Raw genomic sequence first — 24518 nt, 5'->3', positions numbered from 1 at the left:
TATCATCACTGTTAAAGATGTGATTCAAACTAGCTATGGATCCTAGAGGGAAGCTGTGGATCAGTTATATAGTCATGACGAGGAATATGACAGTGACTTAGTATTTGCTGAGTAACTGCATGTTAGGCCCTGTGGGAACAGATTTAGTTATATTATCTGATTTCCTGAAGCAATTATGGACTGATCTGCGACAGTTCTACCCCCCACATTACAGATAAGGAAACTTGAACTTGAGTTATTTGAGGACACTCAGGCAGAAAGTGCCAGGGGGAGATCAAACCAGAGGCTGTTGTGTCCAGTTCAAACCGTGGCCAGCGTACCACAGCATCTCTCTTACATAATAAAAGGCCATCCTCCACCCTCCTTCACACTCTCTTCTTCCCCAGAATCCTGAGTCTTGAGAGGTCACTTCCCACCAGTCCTCAGATAATTAGGGCCAAAGCTGGCAGAAGCTTTTATTTAAAAATCACTCTGAGATGGCACATTCTGAAAAACAGAAAATCCCATTTTCTCTTCCTAAGTACCAGAATTAGCACCATCCTCTTCCTGCACTCCTCTGGGGTACAGTAAAGCAGAAAGCCACCTCCCACAACCTCTTGTTTTATTGAGAAGTGTTATTATACCCCTGATAGGAAAACAGGACACACTGTCTCTTAATGTGAGCCTCTTTATAGAAAGAACAAAGCACAGTGGAGCAATGGAATCGGAGTCCTGTTTACCTTGTTGGAGGTAATGGGAAAAAAAACAATGGGACACACTTCCATTACTGTGGGATGCATTTAATGATAAAATCTAATTAATTGCCAGATCTATATTTTGTTAATGTTTTTATTGCTATGTGTTCCCAATACAACAGCATCAGTAGTGTACACTTTGAAAAGAAATTTTTAGCTTAGTAGGAAAGAAAGCCCAAAGGTCAGAAGGGAATACCTATATACAATGTGTGTGTGTGTGTGTGTGTGTCCAACTTTATAATACCCCTGTGGGCCAGACATACATATATGCAAGTAAACTAGAGAGAATTTCATTCTGGGAAAATTTTAAGTCTCAGGGATTGTTTTATATCTGGAATTTACCTATTTTTTGACCTTAGAAATTCTTGCAGAAAGTAGCAGCAATTCTTTAGAGGTATTGAGTCAATGGCTTAGGCCGTTAGTTTATAAGAGTTTAAAATCCAAAGTCCTTGTATATTCTGTGCTTTGAGAAGGTAACAATTGTATTTTAGTTTCCATAACATGTTTTTAGACATTTCAGGTAATGACCTCAAAAAACACTAAGCTAACAATACTTAATCTTTAAGCATAATTCAGGAAGCACTTCTCTCTTTCACATTCTTTTAAAAATGTTTCTACTTCACAATTTCATTAAATAGCTACTTAAATTCCTATGTTTCCTTGAAGGGGAACAAGTCATCAACTTTGCATCAACTACCTTAAAAATGTAAAATGTCTACATAACATCAAATTTGTTCAATTTTAGCTCTGAATTGGCTGAGGTGGTTTGCTTAAATTTCTCATCAATGCACAGAACAAATCACACTTCTCTAATTATGTCTCTCTAGTTTACTAAAACATGCATTGATATTAGTGTAAATATTTAGCACATAAAAATACCATCAAGAAAAAAAATCAAGTTTTAATAAATAGCTTCAGTTCTCAGTTCTATATACAAGTACTATACATCTACTCCCTGGAGAGAGCATTTCTGGTTTTGCTGTGTGCGAGGCGATCACTGACATAAGTTATGAGCACATTATTGCAGTCAGATGCATTGTGGTTGTGAACACTTGGATACGAACCATGCAGAAAATAAATATCTCAACCATTGATGAATGCTTTCTTGAACCTGCTTCCAAAGCACTCCCATATCTGAGGGTCAATTCCAGTTTGACGATATGTTTCTCAGCTACCAATACACAAATTATCCCCATGTTTCCTTTCTGGTTTTTACAGTACATCAAGTATTACTGTTTGAATATCAACAACGGGAAAATTTTGAAAAGCAAAAACAACACAAGAACACAGGTCATCCGGACTAGAACTTCACGGTTGTCTTGCGCAGGCACACTTCCGGTTTGCTGTGACCACAAGTGTGTTCAGCCCGCACTTACAAGGATGCAAGGTGAGGACGGCAGTGAGATCCGTTTACTGAAGCTTGTCTTTTTCTTTTTCTGTAATTTAGGCACCATATTGCTGACTTAACAAAAAGAAAAAGACAAAACCATACAACCATACAAGTTGTACTGTCAGTAGCTGTAATTCTAACTTCTCTGTAGTATTCTGCTTTGCAAGCCAACCCATGGAATGTCAGATAAGTCAAATAAGGCAATACGCAATGACAGGCACCTAGAACATCCAGCAATGTAAGATAGTAAACAATCGATTTGAGAACATCTCTTAAAATAATATGGATTTCTGCAATGTACAATATTTACACAACAGCTGCAAATTTGCTCATACAATATTTCTAATATAGATAAATAGGAATACAAGTCTGAGAATTCTTTGCCCCATTTCCAGAATTTCTTCTTGAAGTGTAAACCGTTGGCATCTCTTTAATTTTTACTTTTTAAAAGAAAAACATTAGTTGATACGCATGGTTCATTCTACTCCCTGTTCTTTAGAGAGTGACCAACACAGCCACTTGCTTTCCTTCCGTTGGTAATCTTTGGTGCTTTCTTCCAACGAATCCTGGCAGATGAGCCCATGGAGAAGAGGAGGAGGATGAAAGCAACGAGAAAGTGAACCAGCACTTTTTGTTTTCCCACCGACAGATGAAATGAGCTGACGGTCCGTGAGGCTTTCCACTTGGAACAAGGTCTATGCCCCATGCTGAGGGAGGCTGTCCAGGTTTCCTTCTGGTTCCCTGCCTGCTGGTTCTTCCTCATCTTTCTACGGTGGACGAGCTTAGCGGATGTCTCTTATTGATAATCTTTCCATCGTTCCTTGAGGTTCTTGTCTGTGAAGCACCTATTGAGTCACTCACTGCAAGAAAGGGAGCAGCAGCCACCTCTGAGTGTGAGTGAGGCGAGGAAGCCGGCACGGAGAGCAAGCTCAGCGCCTGACTTCCGGCCTGCGGAGCCCCGCGCCTGGGTGAGTTAGCACCAGCAGGCCTGCTGTTCGGCCTGAAAGCAGCATTTGCGTTCGGGCTTCCCACTGAAGAGATGCTTCGCACAGGTTTTTTCTCAGCAGGCGTCTCTGCGTGGGAAGGAGCCACAGGTGTGGGGATAACTAGGGCACGGGGGAGGTCTGTGGGGCTAAAGAGGGCGTCGTCGTGCATCTCAGCAGTCTCTGGCAGGTGTGGCGGTGGCAGCGTGCTGCTGCGCTTGCTGCAGGACTCACAGCACAACTTGTTGTAACCTGGGATGGAGCAGTACCGGGCCAGCACCTCCATCTGACAGAATATGGACTTGTCTCCCAAACATGGCTCATCTGCAGAAATTAAAAAGAAAAGCATGATACATAAAAAGATCTTATATCATAAAAGGATTTCTGTAGAATCTCACATCAGTGGGAACTGTCCACATGAACCTTCACATTAAAAATACAAACATTAACACAAATTTACTGAAGTCGGCAGTTCTTTGTCTACAAAGTATTTGTGAGGCCCACATTGTAGCATCTCCGCCAGGAGTCTCGATGACTGAGGGTAGTTGTTTCTTCTGAGTAGAAACATATATCTGATTTTAGAATGAGAAAATAGAATTTATTTTACTATATACATTTTTTACGATAAAAGTATCTTTTAAACAAACGTATTATATTTTATTTCTGGCTTTCTAATGGAGTACCCTCTAAATTAAATTTAAAGTCATACATTAGGGGCTGGGGATTTAGCTCAGCGGCAAAAGCGCCTGCCTGGCAAGCGCAAGGTCGTCAGTTCGGTTCCTGGTACCGGAGAAAAACCAAAAAAAAAAATAAAAAATAAAGTCATACATTAAAGACTCACTGGAACAAAAGATATATAAAAAGTCTGACCAAAAGCAAAATGAAACTACTATTTTGATAAAAAGAATAATCTCTGGCTTCAAAGCAGTCCTGGGTGTGAGGACAAGCAGACCTATGCTGTGGCACCCAGAAATCTGCGCCCCCCGGGATGGTGCTCCCACATCCTGGATAAACAGGGGGCTCCGTGCTGTGGCTTCTAGGAAACAGTCACTTCAACCTGCTCTGTAGCTTGCCAAAGAAACAGAAGAACCTTTTTCCAAAGTTTTGGGGAGAAAAAGGAGGGTCAGTTGCAGCAGTCAGCAGAGGGCTAAGAAGACTGACTTTGTGAGCCGCCGTCCTGAAACTGTGCAGTGGTTCCCGCTGCGCTGACATTTGCAGGTCTCTCGCCCAGTACACGTCTGTATTTCTTGTTAGCTAAAGTAGCCATCGGCTATGCTGTGACTGCCTGAAGATTACACGAATGGGTTTCACCTCGTCTCAATTCCTCACCATTTGTGAATTCCTTTGCTAGAGCTATATGTTAAAATAAGGAGATTTCTTCTTCCACTCTGTTTACAGCTTTAGGTAGCAGCAGGAAAGGACCTTACTCAGCCCTGCAATCTTTGTCCCTGGCCCCTTGGCACCACCCTTGTGCGCCTGGGTGACAGGACCCAAAGGCATGGCTCGCCATCAGCAGGAGTATCTCAGCCTGAGGCTCTTAGAGGTAGGATGTGCAACTCAAGGAATTGGAAAGGGGAGGCAGATTCTGAGGAGAAGTGCGCATGAGTTTATGCTCACTGGCCTAGATACAGAGCAGAAAGCTTCAAGGCAAATAATGAGATATTCACTACAACCAAAATATGGAGTCACATGACAAAATCAATCATAAAAATTCAGGAAACTTTTCAGCATTCTCACTCTGCCCCCATACCATTCTAAGAACCTCCGAAAAGGGATCTTATAGCTGATCTTAAAAGATCACTTGATTCTAACAGCAGCTTCAGACTCTGAAGGCAACTGTTACACATTTGACTGAAGTAGTGAAGAAATATGCGAACTTTGAGAACACTCAGAACTGGCCTTCAGACCTCAATTTCAGAGCAACGGAGCAGCTGGGAGGAGTGTGGAGCCCCTGACACAGTTATGCCTCCTCCTCAGCCCTTGGTTTTGCAACAGAAATACTTTCTTCTAGCTAAAAAGGATGGTGAAGTATCTTCTTTCTGGTAGCTTCACACATACGCGGAAACTCATTAGCTCTGCCAGCAATTAAGGAACCGGAAGCCTCCTCCTGACACAGCAACTAAGACGAGCAGGACAGCGACAGGAAATCTGAAGTTCCTCACTGTGTCAGCTTGGTCTTTTGCCTTTGTCTTAGTTTTCGAGCTGTCCAATGTGAAAAGACTAGATATTCAGCAGTCCTGTGTCTCCTCCCGATGGTCACACTTGTTCTTGTCATTTCAGATGAAAATTCATGACACTGAGGTATAAAGATTGGAAGCTTGAACTTTTCATAACACAACACATTTGATGTAATAGTGTCTTGTCAATTATGTTTTTAAAAAGAAGGACAAAACGTGTTAACACTGAGCCAGTGATTCGCTCGCAGAGTTGGAGGCCCAGGCAAAAGCAGCATCTTCAGCCCCGCGTCCCTGGCGAGGCACAGCGATGCCAACGGTCATCATGGGAGCGGATGCAGGAGATGGCATTGGAGAGGAAGATGGTGATGGGGATGGCAGGCTGGGAGAGGGAGGCAGGGAAAGTGGGAAGCGGGTGAGGAGCAGAAAGGGGTCTGGGAAGGAGAAAGGGGCAGGCGGGTGCTAAGTGTTGATGCTTACGCCTCTTCAAGCTTCGCATGATGAAACATAACCCCACGATGATGGTGCCAGGAGGTGGGGTTTTGGAGGGTGATGAGGCCATGAAGGTTCAGCATTGTGAATAGGATTAGAGCCCCTAGAAACTTGGGGCTGCTCCCCAGCCCCTCCCGTGACATGAAGACAAAAGAAGAAAGCATCTATGAAGGATGCTCCAGACACAAGCCCATGGTACCCTGACAGGCTTCCCAGCCTCCAGAACCACAAGCCACATGTTTCTATTGTCTCTAACTTAGCTGGTCTAAGGCATTTCCTGAATAAACTAAGAGAGCGGGGGACAAGGGACAGGGAGAGACAGAGCGAGAGGGAGGAGGGAGAGAAGAGGAGAAGGCAAGGCAGGGATGGGAGGCACGGCTGGGGAGGGGGCAGGAATGTGAGGATGAAGAGTACGGCGGAGATGCCCTCTGATGAGATCGGGTTAAGGGAGGCAGAGACTCCACAGCCTTAGAGAAGGACAGAACCACTTGTCTCCAGAGAGCAAAGCAACCAGAAGGGGACCATCTGATAGACACACACCAGCCAGTATATTTTTTGTGTTTTAAATAAAATAAACTCCATTCTTTCAACATGGCACGCTGCTGGGTCAGGCAGTTGCTTAACTTTAGCGCATGTGCAGGGTGATTATTTCAAATCACCATCTGCATGAATGACATCACTGGAAACAGCTTTAGAGCTGAGTAACATTGATCCTGTACATGTCTAAAATAATGATTTCAGTCACATATTGCAAAACCTGCTGTGATATTACACCTTTTAAAATGAGATGAAGTTTTATTTAAAGACTATAACAGGAAAAATAAGCAGCTCCCCCCAGGAACACAAACTGACCAGAGCTACCGCCACCTGACAAAGCCAATTCTCTGAGACCACCGCAGGGTCACGACCATTGCATGGCTTGGCACAGCACTCTAGATAGTCTTCTCTGACCCATATTTCGGGAGCATTTTCCTCTGATTAATGCTCAATAAGTAAATATGCTCCAGAGCTTATCCTGGAAGAAAACCTTGCTTCCCGAAGTTGGCAACTAGGATCACGCAGTTTGCACCTACCTTGGCAGGGCGGCAGCTGACAGGGCCTCTCGGACGCAGGCCTTTCACCATCACAGTGGTCCCCAGCCTTACAGAGGACTTGCCTCATCTCGGTGCCTTCGCCGCATGTCACAGAACACTGGAAAACAGAGGCTGGAGTTACTCATGCCTATCCCAGCAGGCCTGGGCACACCATGTATACCCGCACACTGCCACAGCGGTCTATACCCTGGCTCCTCCGTGACCAACCTGGCCACATTACTTTTCCTGTGTAAACCCTGGCTTCCTCCTCTGGAAAGCTGGGTGCAACGCTCTGGGCCTAGAGCATGCTGCAGGACTGCATGACGGTGCAGGAAGCCACGTGTGCAAAACAGAAGAAAGTGCTTGCACCTGCTGAGGACGGCACATGAAGGAAGCCACGGAGAGGACAGTGTTAATCCCTGCTGCTCTCCAGAGACGGGATCATGGTACTGAGGTTCCCTGCTCCTTTATCTTTCTTACAAATGCAGACTTTACTGACAAGCTACCTTGGCTAACCCAACCTCTTTACCCCATCCATCTTTTTCCCTCATGAAGGGGCTGCCTGCTGTAAAGCTAAGGGTTGACACCTAGGCAGAAGCTGGAGGACCTGTGTCCAGGCCTCTGAGGAGGCAGGGACACCAGTGACCATCACCATTCTACATGGAAAACCTCCTCATGCCTGCTGGTTCCTTCCTGGCTGGTCTCCACCTCCACACTTGTGTTCTGATTTTTGATGCCCCTTCCTCCTATAGACTCTTCGATGGCCCCAGAACTCTTTATTTTGAGTCTTTAGAAATACTAAGAACAGTGATAATACAGGTGACACAACAGAGTCAGCTAGTCACCAAACAAGCATCACCCAAACAAGGCCACGCTGAGGGCCGGACAGCAAAGCAAACCCTCTGGGAAATGTGCAGACCCCAGGTGAGCCCAGGGCCCACGGACTCTGCCTGGCCAGCATGTGGAGGGAAGCGTGCTGCCTGCTTCTGCATGTGGAGGATGGAATGTAGGGGTGGGGACAGCCTGGAGTGTGGGAATCTGGGCTGGGGCTTACAGCTCTGGTGGAGGGGGGAGCAAGGCAGGGGAAGGGAGGAGGCTGGAGCAGGTGCACTCTGTTTATTCAGACGGGACACAGAGCGGGAATGAAAGCAGACCGAGTAAGAGGAGTTGCGTGGTGCACGGAAGAGCAGGGCTCTGCACGGGGTGTTGGAGGCTTAGGGTGTCCTGAGGGACGTCAACAAAGATCTCAGGCGCAAGGCCAGTTACTTTCAGACACCTCCATGTACAAAACACCAACTGTTGTTTGCCTACAGCTAATCTTACCTGCAAATACTGTTTTAAGGGTTCATTTTCCTAATCCCTCCCCTGATGACACGGAAGCCAGACTGACACGTGCTGCACACATTAGCACATGGACCTCACACACCCACCTCGTGCCAGGGTCCTGTTTTCCACTGGGCTGGGCAGGGCACCCTGTTGCAGGGCCGGCGGCTCTCAGGACGTTCCCCGACACAGTACTTGCTGTTCACAGAGCGGTTGGTGCTGTCATGTAGCGGCTGAAGGCAGCGGACAGTGCGGAGCTGGAAGCCAGAGCTGCCACAGGTCTTAGTGCAGTGTTCCCAGTCCTCTGCGACCCAGCTGCGCATGGGATTGAGATAGGATAGTGTTATAGGGGGCATGGGGCGGGAGCTCCTGGACCTGACGCTCCCTGAGTGACTTGCAACCCAGGGGGCCCACTGCAGGTACAAGTGGTGTCTAGACCCCAACCTTTCGCTCTGTCCTTCCTGCCTCCCAGTGACTCTGAAACCTTCAGTCTGAAGGATTCTCAAAGAGAGTTTCTGAAATGCATCTGGAGGTTGCCCTGTGCAGTTCAGCCAGGACAGCACTTTTCAGAAACATCTGCTCACACCCAGCTACACTGTCAAGGAGGTGCAGCCCCAAAAGTGCACAAAGCAGACCATCCATGGCTCGCTAAGGCCACCAGATTTGAGTGCGGCTGCTTTTTCAGGAAACGTATAGTTTACGTGTGTTTTAATATTACAATTGGATTGGAACATTCTAACAGCTCTATTTCTACAGTAGCTGCCATGAAGAAGTGTGTATCTATAGTGTTTGGAAGTCAATATTCTGGCCTTTTCTGGGCCTGACCAAAAGGTAAAGGCAGCATATGCCCACAGGCCTGGATGGAACCTGCTAATAGGAAGGCAGGGATAGTTCAAGGTGACACTTTCAGAAAGATTTCCTATGGAACATCCCAAAATTCTGAGTGAACATCAGTGCCCAAGTCCTCTCCAAGTATGCTCTGGATACTGTCTTTTGAACAGTTCCCCTTTCATATAGTTACTGAGTCCCACAGGACTGTGACAGTGGAATGCACCTGGTAACCAGAATTGTCTGTCTATAAAATGCACGTCTCAGGAATGCTTGTCTTTTAATAAGAGTCACTGCTGAGGTCTTCAAAACCTAGCAAAATGACTTAGCCCAGTTAAGGCAGCACACTTCCCTCCTCATGCTGGTCAGGATGTGCTTGCCTGGGGTCTGCACATTTCCTGGGGGGTGGGGCTTGTTTCGATGTCCAGCACCCAGCGGGGCCTCCTGTGGGTGACGCTTGTTTGGTGACTGGCTGACTCTAAGTCTAGCTAAGTCATCTGATTGCCAATCTGAGAGACAAGGACAGTCTTAAACTTGAATCCTAAAGAGTGACAAAAAATTGGCAGTTATATTTTGGTACTTCATACATACAGAAAGAAAAAGACAACTGCAGAGGGCAAAAAACCTGCAAAGGATAACAAAATAATATGCCTCAGAGCTCACAGTGCACTCCTGTAATCCCAGCGCTCGGGAGACTGAGGCAGGAGGATCACCATGAGTTCAAGGCCAATTTGCATGAGACCTTTTCTCAAACAAAAACAAAAACAAATAAAACAAACAAACAAAAATCTACTATGCCTCAGTTATATACTCACTAATGAACTAGATAGGGGTAGAAGGAAAATACTTACAGATAAGGCAAAAAAAAGGAAATCATATTTAATATCCTGGAAGTGACCAAAATATTGTATTTATGAAATAAAATAAAATGTATTAATAAAGGAACTATTCAACAAAATAAAACTTTTGGATATTAATGATATGATAGCAACATTGCAAAACTCAGCAAGTGTAATAAAAGATGAATTACCAACTCTCCAAAAAAAAGAAAACACTGAAAAACATCACAGACAGTTTTCAATCAAAATTTCCCAGAGATGAAAGGTATTAGTTTTATGTTCTAGAAGTCTACAGGCGTCATTTGCAGCAACATGGATGAACCCGGAGGACATTTTATTAAATAAAATATGCCAGATACAAAGAGACTAATAGGACATGACCTCACATGTGGAATCTAAGAGAAGCGAAGTCATGGAAGCAGCGAGCAGAAAGGTAATTTCCAGAGGCTGGATGGGATGGGGGGACAGAATAGGAGGCACTGGTCATAAATATAAAGTTTCAACTATATGGGCTATTTTTGAGACTCTGTAAAATACGGAGATTCTAGTTAATAATAATGTTACATATATTTCAAAATTCCTAAGGGCAGACTGCAGGGTGTTCATATTTACACACAAAAGACAAATATGTAAGTTGAAAGATATACTGATTAGCTTGACTGTATCATTCCATATCAAAACATCACCCTGTCAAGTCCACAGCACCATGGATAAGAAGAGATAACCACCATGATACTCTCTTCATTGTGAAATTGCAGTTTTCTAGGAACAAAAATATTCCACACACTTTAAAAGACAAAATAGATCAGGTAGACAGAACTAAAAACAAGAATTATAGCTAATTTTTCTACAGCAACCTTGGAGTCTAGCAAATAATGGAACAATATTTTGAGATTCTGAGGGGAAACTGTTCACAACTGTATATATATGTGTCTCCCCAAATGATTAGGAGGAAGAGCAGAAGAAAAGATGTCTTTATACACAGCCCTACTATGTACTTCTCCTAGGTGTCTAAGAATTCTTATATATTTTACTTTGTATCTACTTTTTTGCATGAAATTCCTGAAAGATATGAATGAAAAAATGAGAGGACAACTACTACAAGAAGCAGAAGATCCCATACAAGAGAGGGGACATGGGAATCTTTGGGAGAAAGCTGAGTAGAAGCTCAAGCTACAGCTGGAACATGAGGACTCCTCCTGTTTCCACCAGCATGAAGGTGAAAGGACGCTGTTCCGAGGGATGGGTATCTGAGGAAGGGAGTTTAAGTACGACTTTGTGAAAAATAGAAAACAAACATAAAAATCAAGGCCTCCATTTATCCTAGAAGAAACAAAGCTTTATAAGAACGTAAACATAATCAGATTATTCTATGTGCTTCAGCTGTTGAGACATATCTGTTAATGTAAGCCTTGACTATTTTCATCAGAATATTATCAATATTGGAGCACTGGGAAAGGAATGAGTGTGGGCTACGTGTGTTGTTAAGAAATAGTCTTCTCATTTCATAATGGAAATTCAATACACAATACCAAATAATGCCACCCAAAAGTCAAGGACTAGAAACAAAAGTTTTTTACTAAGAGAGATAGAAATAATTAATTACCAAATATCAAAAGACAGTTAACAGCTGAAGGAGTGGGAATATGGGAAATGGCAGGGAACCGGAGATTTGTATGTAATTCCTATGAAATGATGTGACTCCCTAAACCAAAATCAGGTACATGTGAAACTTTGAGTAAAAATTAAAACTGAAAAGAGCTAAAGACATTTATGTCCCTAATTGGGCTCCAAATGTAACAGCTGAAATATGCTTACAGTGGATGTGTACACTCTTGAATATTGCACATTCGTCTGATAGGTTTTGGCTTCTTACTGGCCTCACAGAAGCTACGATGAACCATTTTATTATCACTTTTCCTGCGGCATCCATATTTAGTGTACTGGAAACCTGGAAAACGAAACATATTTCTTTGAATTCAGTTATTTATTTGTCAAATACCCATTCACCTATGCACTCACTTATTCGTTTCATAAATACTTATATACATAGTAAGCCAGGTCCTGTGACAGGTCTTAGAGGTTTTATCACTTTAAGTGAAAAAATTCTTACTTTTCTACCCTAGAGTTAATAAATATCAAAAATTGAGACAGCAACTGCACCTCTGCTAGTGAATCAGACTGAATACACACAGCGCAGTGTGAGAACAGATTCGAAAGCACTGTGACAACACCCAGGACCCAAGGTTTTCACAGGCTCTGAGTGTGTAGACAGCACCAGAGGGGCACAGGGACCAGCAGTGCCCGGAGCAGAGGAACCCTGGAGCAAAGCGTTGGGTAAAGGAAACGAAGCAGGACTGTACTCCTGGGACAGGAGCTAACAGAAAACTCCAGGCGCTTCAGAACGCTGACATGCTCAGAATGCAGAGGGAGGAGGAGGAGGAGGAGCGGGCCTGCAGGCCTTGAGCTGAGGCAAACTTTGGACTTCATCCTGAAGGCCATGGGATTGACTGAACAGTCTCCCTGCAACTGCCATTTTCATATTTGTAAAAAATAAGTTATAAAAGTTCGAAAATGTTCAAGCCTACAAAGAGGTTGTAAGGAAAGCATAATGAATATCCACATGCAATCTTTTGTTACTATGTCACCATATTTACTACATGAATATATATATATATATATATATATATATATATATACATGAACATCTATCTATATATACACTGCACGTTTAAATTTTTTTCTGAACTATAAGAGTAAGTTACTCTCATCTTGATCCTTCACTCCTAAGCATTTCATAACAACTACATAATTACAATATAATTATTGGGATCAGGAAATTTAACACAGATGTAATTTTATCTAATATAGTATTCAGACCATATTCAACACCTGTCAAGTATCCTTACAGCAACGCTTTTCCAGTTAAGCGTTATGTGTTCATTTAACTGCTCCATTCTTTAGCTCTATCAGATATAATTTCTAAGCCTCTTTCTGTCTTTTGTGGCATTTAATAGTTTTTGAAGTATATAAGCTAGCTGTTTTGTAAAGTGTCCCTCAGTTTGGTTTGTTCAGTGGCTCCTCATGATGAGATCTAGGTTATTCACATTTGGGCAAGAATATCATTTAAATGATGTCGTGTATTCAGGACACCCTAAGGGAAGACTAAGGATTTTAATCAGGAAAAGAACATGATTCCACTCATTCATCCACAAAATTTTACCCTGGAAATAAAGGAGAAGAAGAAAAGGCCAGTTAAGTGGGAAAGAGGCCATGGCAACAATCTTCCCTTCCAGAACAGTGAGGAAGCCTGGGGAGGGGGACAGAGGTCGCCCCACACCAGGATGGGGCAGTGCGCCTGGCAAGTCCGATGCCCAGTGTATACAAGCAGTCAGCAGAAAAAAGGATCCAAGTTAAGTAAGCATCTTGTGATGGATGAAGAATTGTCTTTCTTAATTAACTAAAACATTTTCTCCCCCCAAGCACTTGAGAAATATCTTCTTAAATTTTACATTGTAAATGGTTTACTTAGGCATTCTCTACCATGAACACATTTTTTTTGCCCTCGATTATTTGCTGTCATGTCTGTGATGGCCCTTGAGTTGTGCTGTCCCCAGACAGTCTTGCTGTGGTTGAAAACTAGAAGAACAGATGGCGGCAGGGACCAAGCCCAGCTCAGAGGGTCACTCCGAGGAAAGCAGACGCAGTGAGTGCAGTAGGGAAGGGCGCGGATGAAGAAGGCAGGCTGCCTGCATCTGAATCCCAAGTCTTCGACAAATTACTGTCTTCCCTGTGCTTCAGTTTCACCAGCAGAACAACAGAGACAAAAACAGCAGCAGTCTCTTCTGGCCTCTGTGAGTATTCATGTACCTCACAGCATTGAGAATAGCAGTGGGTTCCAAATACACAGCATAATCTGCTTTCTACTCCCACGGAGTTAACAGCTCTGTTATGAACACAAATGGAAAACCAATACACAGGCATAGAAAGTGGAGAGAAAGGGAGACAGCACCCTGAGTACGACAGGGTTTAGCAAAGGCGATGTGATCGAAAGCACCACTGCTGGGACCCAGACCTGGAGAACCAGAGCAGACAGCAAGGGATTCTGTTCTGCGACTGTTACAAGTGGGATCCTCTCTTGCTGATTCCCAAAATTTCCATAGCCATGCTTTGCATTTACACTTTGGTTGTTATGTGGGGTGTTTCTTAGCCTGCAGTCTCAACTACATGCTGTCTTTCAAAGCAGAAGTAGGACTGGATAGTCTATGGGTTGCACTTTAATATACAAATGTGCTGCATCTGTACCTCCACCACAGGGCTTGGAGCACTGCGACCAGCTCTTCAGAGCCCACTCGAAGGTGTCCAGCTCTTCCTGGATGACGTTGTTGCTGCTGATGGTGGGCACAGAGTCCTCGTGGATGATGTACTTGTATGTCAAGCTGGAGGAGCGGGTGTCGTTCCCCTGAGGTACGATCTAGCACACACAACATCAACGCGCGTAAGTCAACTGAGCATTTTCAATTTTGAGTGAAAATTCATAAATATTTAAGAATACTGTTTTCACTGACACTGGAAAACTTCCAAGCAGCTTCTAAACTACAGTGTTTTTGTTTCTATTAACTCAAGTGTAAGTATACACTGTTTAAGAAAAAATGCAAATATAAAATAGTAACATAGTATTCACTGTAGGCTTTCTGAAATTACCATCTCTTTGGTGCATTTTAAAGTTGTTCTTGATAATAAACTGTTTTGTTATGATAAGGAAGATGATGCCTCTCCAGAAAACATACAATGGAAACACATGGAGAAAGCAAAAGCCACAAGTAATTCTAAAGAACCAGAGAACACCAGGGTCACTGTTAGGGCCTGGGGAGCCGCTCGCGGTATTACACAGAGGGGTGTGCACAGGGTTTCTGCCTCGCTCATGTCCCTTTATGTGGTGTGAACATTTCCATGACAGGACATGTCCATACCAAGCAGGTGTGCCAGTGTCGGCACACTCAGTTCTAGCAGCGCCCGTTATCTCACCTCTTTCTCACTAGCACATGTACAGGTTGGGCAGTGTCTACTGCCACCTTTACGGAGCCTTGCCTCTGCAGCAGTCCACACAGTACAAGCACTAGTGCTCCTTTAAAGGTCTGGAGAATGGCCTTCATGAGGAATCAGAAAATTGCTACTTTCATAAAGAAAGTATATGAAAATGCTATAATTTAGCATAAGAGATAATTTTCACCTGCATTAATCAGGTAGGAAAAAGATCAGTTATTATTTGTTCGACAACTAGGCAAGTTTAACCTTCCTAAGTACCCCATTCACTTGCATTTGGCTCCTATGTGCAGCTTGACTGTCAGTCTTCATTTTTATTGTGCACATATTACTAAACATATTGCTCCTTTTTTGTACTATGAATTGTGGCTATTTCCTCAGTTTGTCATTTGCCTTTAACTTTTGTTTAAGGAAAACTTTTTTTTTGTTTTTTTTTTTTTTGTCTTTCTGAGACAGAGTCTTGCTATGCAGTTCAAGCTGGCCTTGAGTTCACTTTGAAGCCCAGGCTGGTCTCATACTCGCAAGGATTCTCCTGCCTCAGCCTCCTGAGTACTGGGATTGCAGGTGTGCATCACCATGCCTGGCTAAGGAAAAAGTTGTTTTTTTAAAAAAAAAGAAAAATGACTTAATTTTTTTTAGTAGTGAGGATTGAACCCAGAACCGTCTTACTGAGCTACATCTCCAACCTGTTTTTTAATTTTTATTTTAAGACAGGGTCCTGCTCATTCACTAAGTTTCCCAGATGGGTCTTGAAATCATAATCCTCCTACCTCAGCAACCCATAGCACTGGTATCACAGGTGTGTGCCACCATGCCTAGCTTTTTATTTGACTTTTACTGAACTTTTACTTTAATAGGGTTGTATCAATTATACATAGAGATAAATACATGCAGTTCATTGGTATTTTAAACTAAACTTAGGGCAAACCTTCATTTGTGAAGCCAAATGATACTAAACTCAGTCGGGGGATGGATTGGTTATTTCCATTCTATTTCCTTAATCTTTGTTTTTAAAATAGCACTAGAAGTTAACTACCAACTCTTAGCTTCCAGGCAGAGATCTGATTCTGTCAGCCTTCATAGCTTAGCCTTATGCTCCAGGGCTCCAAGCCTGGGGCTTCACGTTTATCAGGAGAAGAAAGGTCCTGATGGAAACTACTGATCCAGAGCACTCTTTCCTAGCCACACCTCCTTCCTGCGTCTCCCTCCCACCGCCAGCTGGGGTCGCCCAGGGCCATGCTTGAGGCGGTCTTTCTGTTGCGGTCTGTCTAGATCTGGGCTCAAGGGAAGGAATGCAATGTAATGATCAAGAGGGAAATATAGCCTCTGCTCCCTCATCATTCAAACTTAAAGTAATCTAAGTAAATTCTGATTACATTTAACCTGAGGATCAGAGTGAGCATGCAGAAATAGATCTACATAAATGCGGACAATTTTTGACATGAAATAAAAAGAAAATTACTTCAACTAATATTGCTGGGATTAGACATTATAGTGGTTTTAAAAATGTGTCCAAGATTAGGTGTTTTGGTTTTATCTGTCACTCAGTTGCTTGCTCATCTGAAGTCAGTGCCTTAAGCAGCCTGGGGAGAGGTGCAAGTGGCGAGGGACTGAGTTTTGTCCATCACCATATGGAAAAGCTTGGTGGAAATCTTATGAGATACCTGAGCTGGGAAGCAGTCACCCCAATGCCCAGGCAAGTATGAGTGGGTGATTATAGCTATTGCTAGCAGCAACCTCCTAAGGTTCTTATGCCAAAGCCAGTCAGGAAAGCTGCTTTCAAATGTATATCCATAAAAACTACAGAGAATGCAGCTTGTGTTTAGTCAGGGGGATAATCTGTTATGCAGCAACCAATTAGTAATCGTAACGCTTACATGCAAAGATAACTTTAGCTTCCTGTGGGAAGATGGCCGGGCAGTAAGCAGCAGCAAATCTCGCCAAGGTTTGGAATCCAGATACTGGAAAATAACAATTTGAGGAAGAAAAGGAGGAGGAGGTGGATCCCTGGGATGCAGGAAGGATCTGACAGGAAAACTGGAGCCTACAGAGAAACTGAAGAGACAGAGCACAAGGCAGAAAAAGGAGGGGGAAATCTGCACTTTCTCCCAGGCTCCCGGCTCCTGGACACCATGAGAGGTGACAGTGAGTGACTTCAGAGGCCTTCAGAGGACTTCAGCGAGAAGTGCATCAGTGGAGTGGAGCAGTGAATGCTGTACACACGACAGCATAAGTGATTCCAGCCCAAGCAACTGCCACATCCCCTAGACATGCCTGATCTGATGCCATTTTAGGGAGGAGCCAGTAACCTGGGACTCCGAGCGGCCAGGGAGAAGCTACCTCTCAGAACTCTGAGTATCAAACTCCCACAGTGACTGTCCCGTTGTGAGGGACAAGCACAGGATATGGTGAGGGTCAGGGAGCCAGTCAGGCCAGCAAGAGACACCCAGAGGGTTAGACACTAAACTACTCAGGCCCTACCCCGCGGCCAGAGTCCAGGCTCAGCCTGACTTTCCATGGATTTGAAAGTTCCAGGAACAGCTCCCCAGCCTACTCCTACGTGGGTGATTAACCAATCACAGCTCTGATGGCCTCCTCCGCCTACCAGCAAGAGCAAAGTCACGCCTGGAGCCTGACACTGCCACAGAACGGTGGACCCAGAGGATAACCACAGACCTGCAATCACACAGAATTTTTTTAAAATTTGCTTTTGATTTTTTGTTGTTATTATTGATGGGTTATTACTACTCTTTTATTATTTGTTTTTTGTGCGAGTATGAACATTGTTTTCAGCTCTTTTGTTTTGGTTTTGCTTTGGTTTTTCTTCTTTCCTTTCTCCTATCTGCTTCAGTTTCCTGAGGCTTTGGTAATCTTCCTTTGTCCTTCAGTCTTATTTTTAATCTCTTTCTCTTATTTCTCCATTTTTTCCTCACCTCCCTTTTAAATTTTCTCCCTTTTTCTCTATTTTTACTCTCTATGTAATTTTGTTGTCTTTTCTCCCTCTTTTTCTTCTTTTTCTTGATAGATTTTTGTCCTACCATTACCCAATTGTATAGAGACCTTTCTACTCCCAATAAAATCCTCTGTAGCACTTGTCTGTCCTCCTTCTCATATCATAGAGTTTCAGGTTTCAGAGTTTCCCTTTTGTATTCCCTCAGTCCCAAATTCTGAATCGTTAATAGTATTACCATAAAGCTTTGTTAATCTTTTGATAGTTAAGGCTGTAAGATTACTATCGAATTCTTTTCTACCATTAGCAGAGATGTAGCTGCTACATTTAGTACATATTAACACTAAAACAATACCTGAGCTACCTTAACGTTTAGATTGCAATTGATGGCTTATTTTCTAGAAATAAGGGTGGTACATAACTGGTTCTTATGGTATATTATATCTAATTTGTCGTGGGCAATATTACTGTAGTTATTTCATTTGATATTATAGAGGTTACATAATTGTCAATATTTCTCTGTAAGCAAACTCTCAGACTAGCTTTGTGTCATCAACAATACTAGAGTATATTCCCAGAGAACTTGGACTACCTACATTGCATCCTACTTTCCCAAAAACAACCAAGTTGGTCAGCTCTTAGAGCTGTGGCAAAGGATTACAGTAACCCACACTAAAGTCACTGAAAAGCAATCAAGGATATCGCTATACTAGCAACAAGTCTTTACACTACAAGCATCCACAAACTTCAGCACAAAATGAATGAACAAAAACAATACAAAACATGGGAAGAAATGGCAACAAACTGTGTCCCAAATACCCCAGTTTCCCCAAGCTAACCAAGAGGATACCAAGGGGCAGAATATGATAAGCCACACACCTAAACTGCAGAGAACAGCAAAGCAAAAGCAGAGCAGAAGAGGCTAGAAAACAGCTCATAGATACTCAGCAGGATTAGAGAAGATACAACTAAACATAATGCAAGTAATAACCAAAAAAGATGCAGGAACTCTCAGAAGACACTAATAGGAGACTAAATGAGCTGAACAAAATGATACAAAACATGAATGACCAGTTCACCAAAAATTACAGTGCATGAAAAGGTTCCAATCAGAGTTGAACCAAACCTTCAAAGAAATGGACTTAACCACTTAACAGTTAAACCTGAGTATCACTCAGACAGTGTGCTTGTTTACATACTGAGTATCACAGTATCACAAGTGTTGCTCAGGTAGGAGTCATTTCAACCACTGAATTCTTGTATTGAATAAATTTGATAAAGTTGTCATTTGTATATTTCTTGTTATTTTATAAAAATTAACAAAAAATATGCAAGCTATGGTCATCCTGTGTTGAAATAATTCAACTGGTAGGTGGTTAATAGAAATCTACAGATTGTTCCATCCAATAACAACAGACATGGGACTTTCTTCAAAACAGGCCACATACTCAGCAATAAACATGCTTAAGTAAATGCAAAACAAATGAACTTATTCCACACATACTATTAAACTACAGTGCAATGAAACTAGAAATCAATGGCAAAAGTAAACCTATGAACTATGGAAACACATGGAAATTAAACAATATTCTCTTGAATGAGTAATGGACTACAGGCCAATTTAAAAAAGAAATTAGATTGTTACTACAATCAAACAACAATGCCAGTACAACATATGGGAACCTATGGGATACAATGAAAGCAATCCTAAGAGGCATAGCAGTGAATTCCCACAGCAGAAAAACAGAAATAGCACAAATAAATAACCTAAAGATGCATCTTAAGGTTTTAGAAATTTTATTTTATTTTATTTATTTTTTTTTGGTTTTTCTCTGGTACCGGGAACTGAACTCATGACCCTGCGCTTGCCAGGCAGGCGCTTTTGCCGCTGAGCTAAATCCCCAGCCCTGGTTTTAGAAATTTTATGAAAACAATCTAAACACAAAGCTAATAAAGGAAGAACTTTTACTAAAGTAAGGTAAGAAAAGACACAAGTCCATGTGATTAGAAATAAAAAATTTATAAATAAAAAATTCTGAGGTATACATGCACTACCAAAACTGAACTAAGAAGATATAAAAATCCTGAATAATCCAATATCAGTCAATGAAACTGAAGAAGTAATAAAAAATCTACCAAGTAAGAACAGTCTAGGTCCTGATGGATACCCTGCTAAACTATGTAAGAACATTAGAGAAGGTCTAAAGCCAGTATTCCTCAAACTCTTTAATGAAATTGAAAGCAAAGCAATACTCCCAAAGTCATTTCTGGAAGCAAGCATTAGCTTGACACCAAACCAGAGAAAGACTGAACCAAAAAAGAACTACAGGCCAATCTCACTAATGAACATAGATGCAAAAATCCTCAATAAGACACTGGCAAACAGAATGCAGCAAATCATCAACAAGATGACATGATGGCCAAGTAGAATTCATCCCATGGGTGCAGAGATGGTTTAACATACACAAATCAAGGAACATAATAAACCACATAAATAGAAGCAAGGACAAAAATCATATGATCATCTCAACAGATGAAGAAAGAGCATTTGATAAAATCCTACACCCATTCATGATAAAAATTCTGAAAAGGAATAGAAGGTCTTTATCTCAATCTGCTAAAAGCCATTTATTACAAACCAACTGCTAACATCACACTGAATGGAAAGAAGATGAAAGCTTTCCCTCCAAAATAGGGACAAGACAAGAATGTCTGCTACCACCACTCCTATTCAATATAGTTTTCAAAAGGTTTCCCTCTAAAATAGGACAAGACAAGAATGTCTGCTATCACCACTCCTGTTCAATATAGTTTTCAAAACATTAGCTAGAACAATAAGACAAGAGGAAAAAATAAAAAGGATATGGATAGGGAAGGAAGAAGCTAAATGATCATTATTTTGACAATGGTATGATCCTCTACACAGAAGAATCCAAAAACTCCACTGAAAGACTCCTCGAACTAACATCCAAATTCAGCAGTGTAAGCAGGATAAAAAGTCAACACTCAAAAATCAATAGTATTCCTGTACAGCAATAACAAATGGTCCTCAGAAAACTGGCTATGCATATGCTGAAGGTTGAACCTAGGCCCATATCTCTCACCAGGCATTAAAGTAAGATAAACATGGATCAAAGATCTAAACATTAGAACAGAAATACTTGATCTGCTAGAAGACAAAATAGGTAAAAGTCTTGAAGAAATAGGTGTAGGCAAACACTTCCTAAACAAAACCCTGGCTGCACAAGAAATAATACCAGGAATCAAAAAGATAAAGTTTCTATACAGTGAAGGAAACAACTAACAGGGTGCGAAGGCAATCTATAGAATGGGAAAAATTTTTGCCAGCTGTTCCTCAGACAAAGGGCTAATATCTGGAATATATAAAGAACTCAAAAAAACCAGACACCCCTCCTCCAAATTTAAAGACCTAATCCAAAAATGGACATCTGAAATGAATAGACACTTCTCAGATAAAAAAGTACAAACAGCCAATAAATACATAAAAAAATGTTCAACACCACTGGCAATTTGAGAAATGGAAATGAAAACAACACTGAGATTCCATCTCACCCCAGAAAGAACAGCTATCATTAACAACTCAACTAATAAATGCTGGCGAGGCTGTGGAGGAGAAAAGGAACCCTTCTCCATTGTTGGTGGGAGTGTAGACTGATACAGCCGCCATGGAAATCAGTGTAGAGATTCCTCGAAAAAACACCGGAAGTAGAAATTCCATTTGACCCAGCTATTCCCCTTCTAGGTATCTTCCCAAGATAGGTAAAGACATCATATCACAGTTTGATATAGGTATAACCATATCAGTTGCAATATATCCATGTTTATAGTAGCATAATTCATAATAGCTAAATCTTGGAAACAGCCCATATGTCCACCAACAGATGAATGGTTAAAAAAGTGGTATTCATACATGATGGAAAACTACTCCGCCATAAAAAGGATGAACCCGAGTTATTTGTAGGAAACTGGTTGCATCTTGAGACCATTACATTAAGTGAAGTAATTCTGACACACAACTTAAATATTGAATGGTTTCTCTTATATGAAAAACTCAGTACATATACACACATACAAATATATTATATATATATATATATATATATATATATATATATATATAAAGAAAAAAAGAGATAATAGGAAAAAAGAGAAAGAAAAAAGATATTGTAATCTACTGTGGACAATGTATCTACATGTGTACCTTGAGTTAGTGTAATTATCTTACATGTTTAATATGTTTTTAGGCCTATTAGTCTGCTTGTCAATCTATATATATGATAATTAACTTTGTAAAGTCTTGTGGATACATAAACAAATCTGCTGCTGGAAAGTTAAAGGGGCGTGGAGGGAGGAAACAAGGAACTGAAATGTGCTGCGTACACGTACCAATTCCTGAGAGTGAATCATTCTGTACTGCAGACAAGTACTAATAAAAGTCAAAAGAGAACCTTTTATACAAAATTAGCTCAAATTGGCTCATACATCTAAATGTAAAACTATAAGATTCTTCAAAAAAGCAGGACAAGTGTTTTTATGTTGTGTTAGGCAAAAAAATTCTTTTAAAACATCAAAATCTCAATCCATAAAAGCAGCAGCTCATAAACTGGACTTCTGTAAGCTGAAAGAAGAAAAAGATGAGCTGTAGACCACAAGAAAATATTTGTAACTCATCTCCTTCACAGAGGGACTTAGGGAGTATAAGGAACTCTTCAACTCAATAAAAAGAAATAAAACTACCACTTTTACAATGGGCAAAGGATCTGAAAGGACATTCAGAATGGAAATTATTTTCAAAGTAAAAAGGCAAATGAGTAAAAAATTTCAGGTTTAGATTAGTGTAATTTTTAACAGGGATTCTAATCAATATTTGTATCTGGAATCCAACACCTTTCAAATCAAGGAGGTGTTTTCTGCTTTCCTCCATAAAGGAATGACGGAGGACCTTCCCAAGGTGAGGAACTATAAACAGACAGAACATGAGGGAGCTTGGGCAGTGCACAGCAAGGCCAAGGACAGCGCTCCTGTGAGGAGAAGCTAGATCTGAACCCAGCCCAGGCTTCAGGAGAGCTGGGCCACTCCCGCAGGATCTGAGCGCAGAAGACAGGGATGAGGTGTGGACTCCTCAGGGCAGGGTTGGAGAGCAGGGCCTGTGTGCCGTGGTAGCCAACAGCTTCAAGGGCCTCAGCTGAGGGCCACATTGTGTACGGCAGGCTCCATCAGTGGGCAGCTGCCACTGGCTGGGAGTAGATGAAGCCCCAGCAGGCAGGCAGCTTGGAGGGGGTGACGAGATCCTCTCTGTGAGGAAAGAGGCCCCGGGATATCTGCAGGATCCAGTCCTGGCCCCAACAGGCTACACCATTAAGCTCTGAAAGAGAACTGAAACAGGGCAGTCCTTGCGAGGAATAAAACCAGCTCAGAGGACCAGGAAGACCTGACAAAATGTAACCGCCTGCAGAAAGAAACCAACACACACAGCTGAGCATCCAGAATGTCCATGCAGGTAAAAAAAACCAAAAAATATAAGCAGCAGGACAGAGTGTGAAAAAGCACAATGCAGACAAAGGAAGCAGCAAGGCTAAGTCAGACATAATGAATGGACATATGGAAATTTTGGCAGAGAAAGGGAAATTACTGAAGAGAGAAAATACTCGAAAAGGGTACCATCTGACACCAAAATGTACAGGACACACTCAAGAATATATTGGAGATCATGTAAGTGACAGTCAGTGAATTTTAAAAGAGTTTAAGAGAAATCATCCAATCTGAGAATACATTTTTTAAAAGAATGAACAGAGCCTGACAGCTATGGAACAGTTTCAACAGGCTTAACCTGCATGTAAACAAGTTCCACAGTGGAAAAGAGAATGAGGAGGAAGCAGCAACTTTGAAGATATAGTGAGAGGGCCCAGATTTGATGACATAACCCCACCCAGTGTGGTGGGGCATGCCTATCATCCCAGTACTCGGGAGGCTGAGTCAGGAGGACTGCAGCAAGTTTGAGGCCAGCCTGGGCTGCATAGTGAGTTCAAGGCCAGCCTCAACTATAGAGTGAGACCCTGTCTCCAAAAGACAAAACAAATAGATTCTCAGTGAACCCTAAGCATGACACCTACAGAGCACCACAACTATCTTATAGTCAAACTGCTAAATGAAATGAAATGATAAAAATAAATCCCCTAGAAAGCTTCTGGAGAAAGTGACACACTGCATTCAGAGCAGCGCTGGGAAAGGTCCTGCCACAGCGTTCCCGGAGCACAGCGCCACACTGTGGAGCGGAGGGCCACCTGCCCTGGACACCTGGGGAATCAGGTCCCAGGCTGCTGCTGCAGGACAAAACCCAGACAGGCCCCTCCCTCTGGAGTTCCATGGCCTGCTCTACTTGGGGCCACCCACAGCTCTATTAAAGCTTCAGGCAAGCCAGGCAGGAGCTGCCTCACTACTCCCTCTGACCAGCCTCCCAGTGCTTCTCCCTCCCCTTTAGCACTTTACAGTGCTTAAATAACAAAATTCGGAATTCTACCAACCCCAAATTCTGTATTTAGTGAAGACAGTCTTCAAAACTGAGGGTGAGGGGCTGGGAATTTAGCTCAGCGGCAAAAGCGCCTGCCTGGCAAGCGCAAGGTCGTGAGTTCGGTTCCCGGTACCGGAGAAAAACCAAAAAAAAA

At 42.3% G+C, this 24518-nt stretch overlaps 1 protein-coding gene across 1 annotated transcript in view; it reads right to left on the bottom strand.

Annotated features, from left to right (window-relative positions):
• Positions 1-763: 763 nt before the first annotated feature.
• Positions 764-24518, bottom strand: part of Adamts3 (ADAM metallopeptidase with thrombospondin type 1 motif, 3) — a gene marked incomplete at its 5' end in the record, with an annotated part of 233149 nt that continues 209394 nt past the window's right edge. The window contains 5 exon segments of the mRNA XM_005392768.2: positions 764-3431; positions 6847-6964; positions 8277-8484; positions 11655-11787; positions 14142-14310. Of these exon segments, the coding sequence (XP_005392825.2) occupies positions 2884-3431; positions 6847-6964; positions 8277-8484; positions 11655-11787; positions 14142-14310 (1176 nt within the window).

The sequence above is a fragment of the Chinchilla lanigera genome, unplaced genomic scaffold (assembly GCF_000276665.1).
Source record: "Chinchilla lanigera isolate Chin_1 unplaced genomic scaffold, ChiLan1.0 scaffold00046, whole genome shotgun sequence".
Lineage (NCBI taxonomy): Eukaryota > Metazoa > Chordata > Mammalia > Rodentia > Chinchillidae > Chinchilla > Chinchilla lanigera.
The sequence above is the reverse complement of the archived record's forward strand: the minus strand, read 5'-3'. Positions and strand labels throughout refer to the sequence as shown.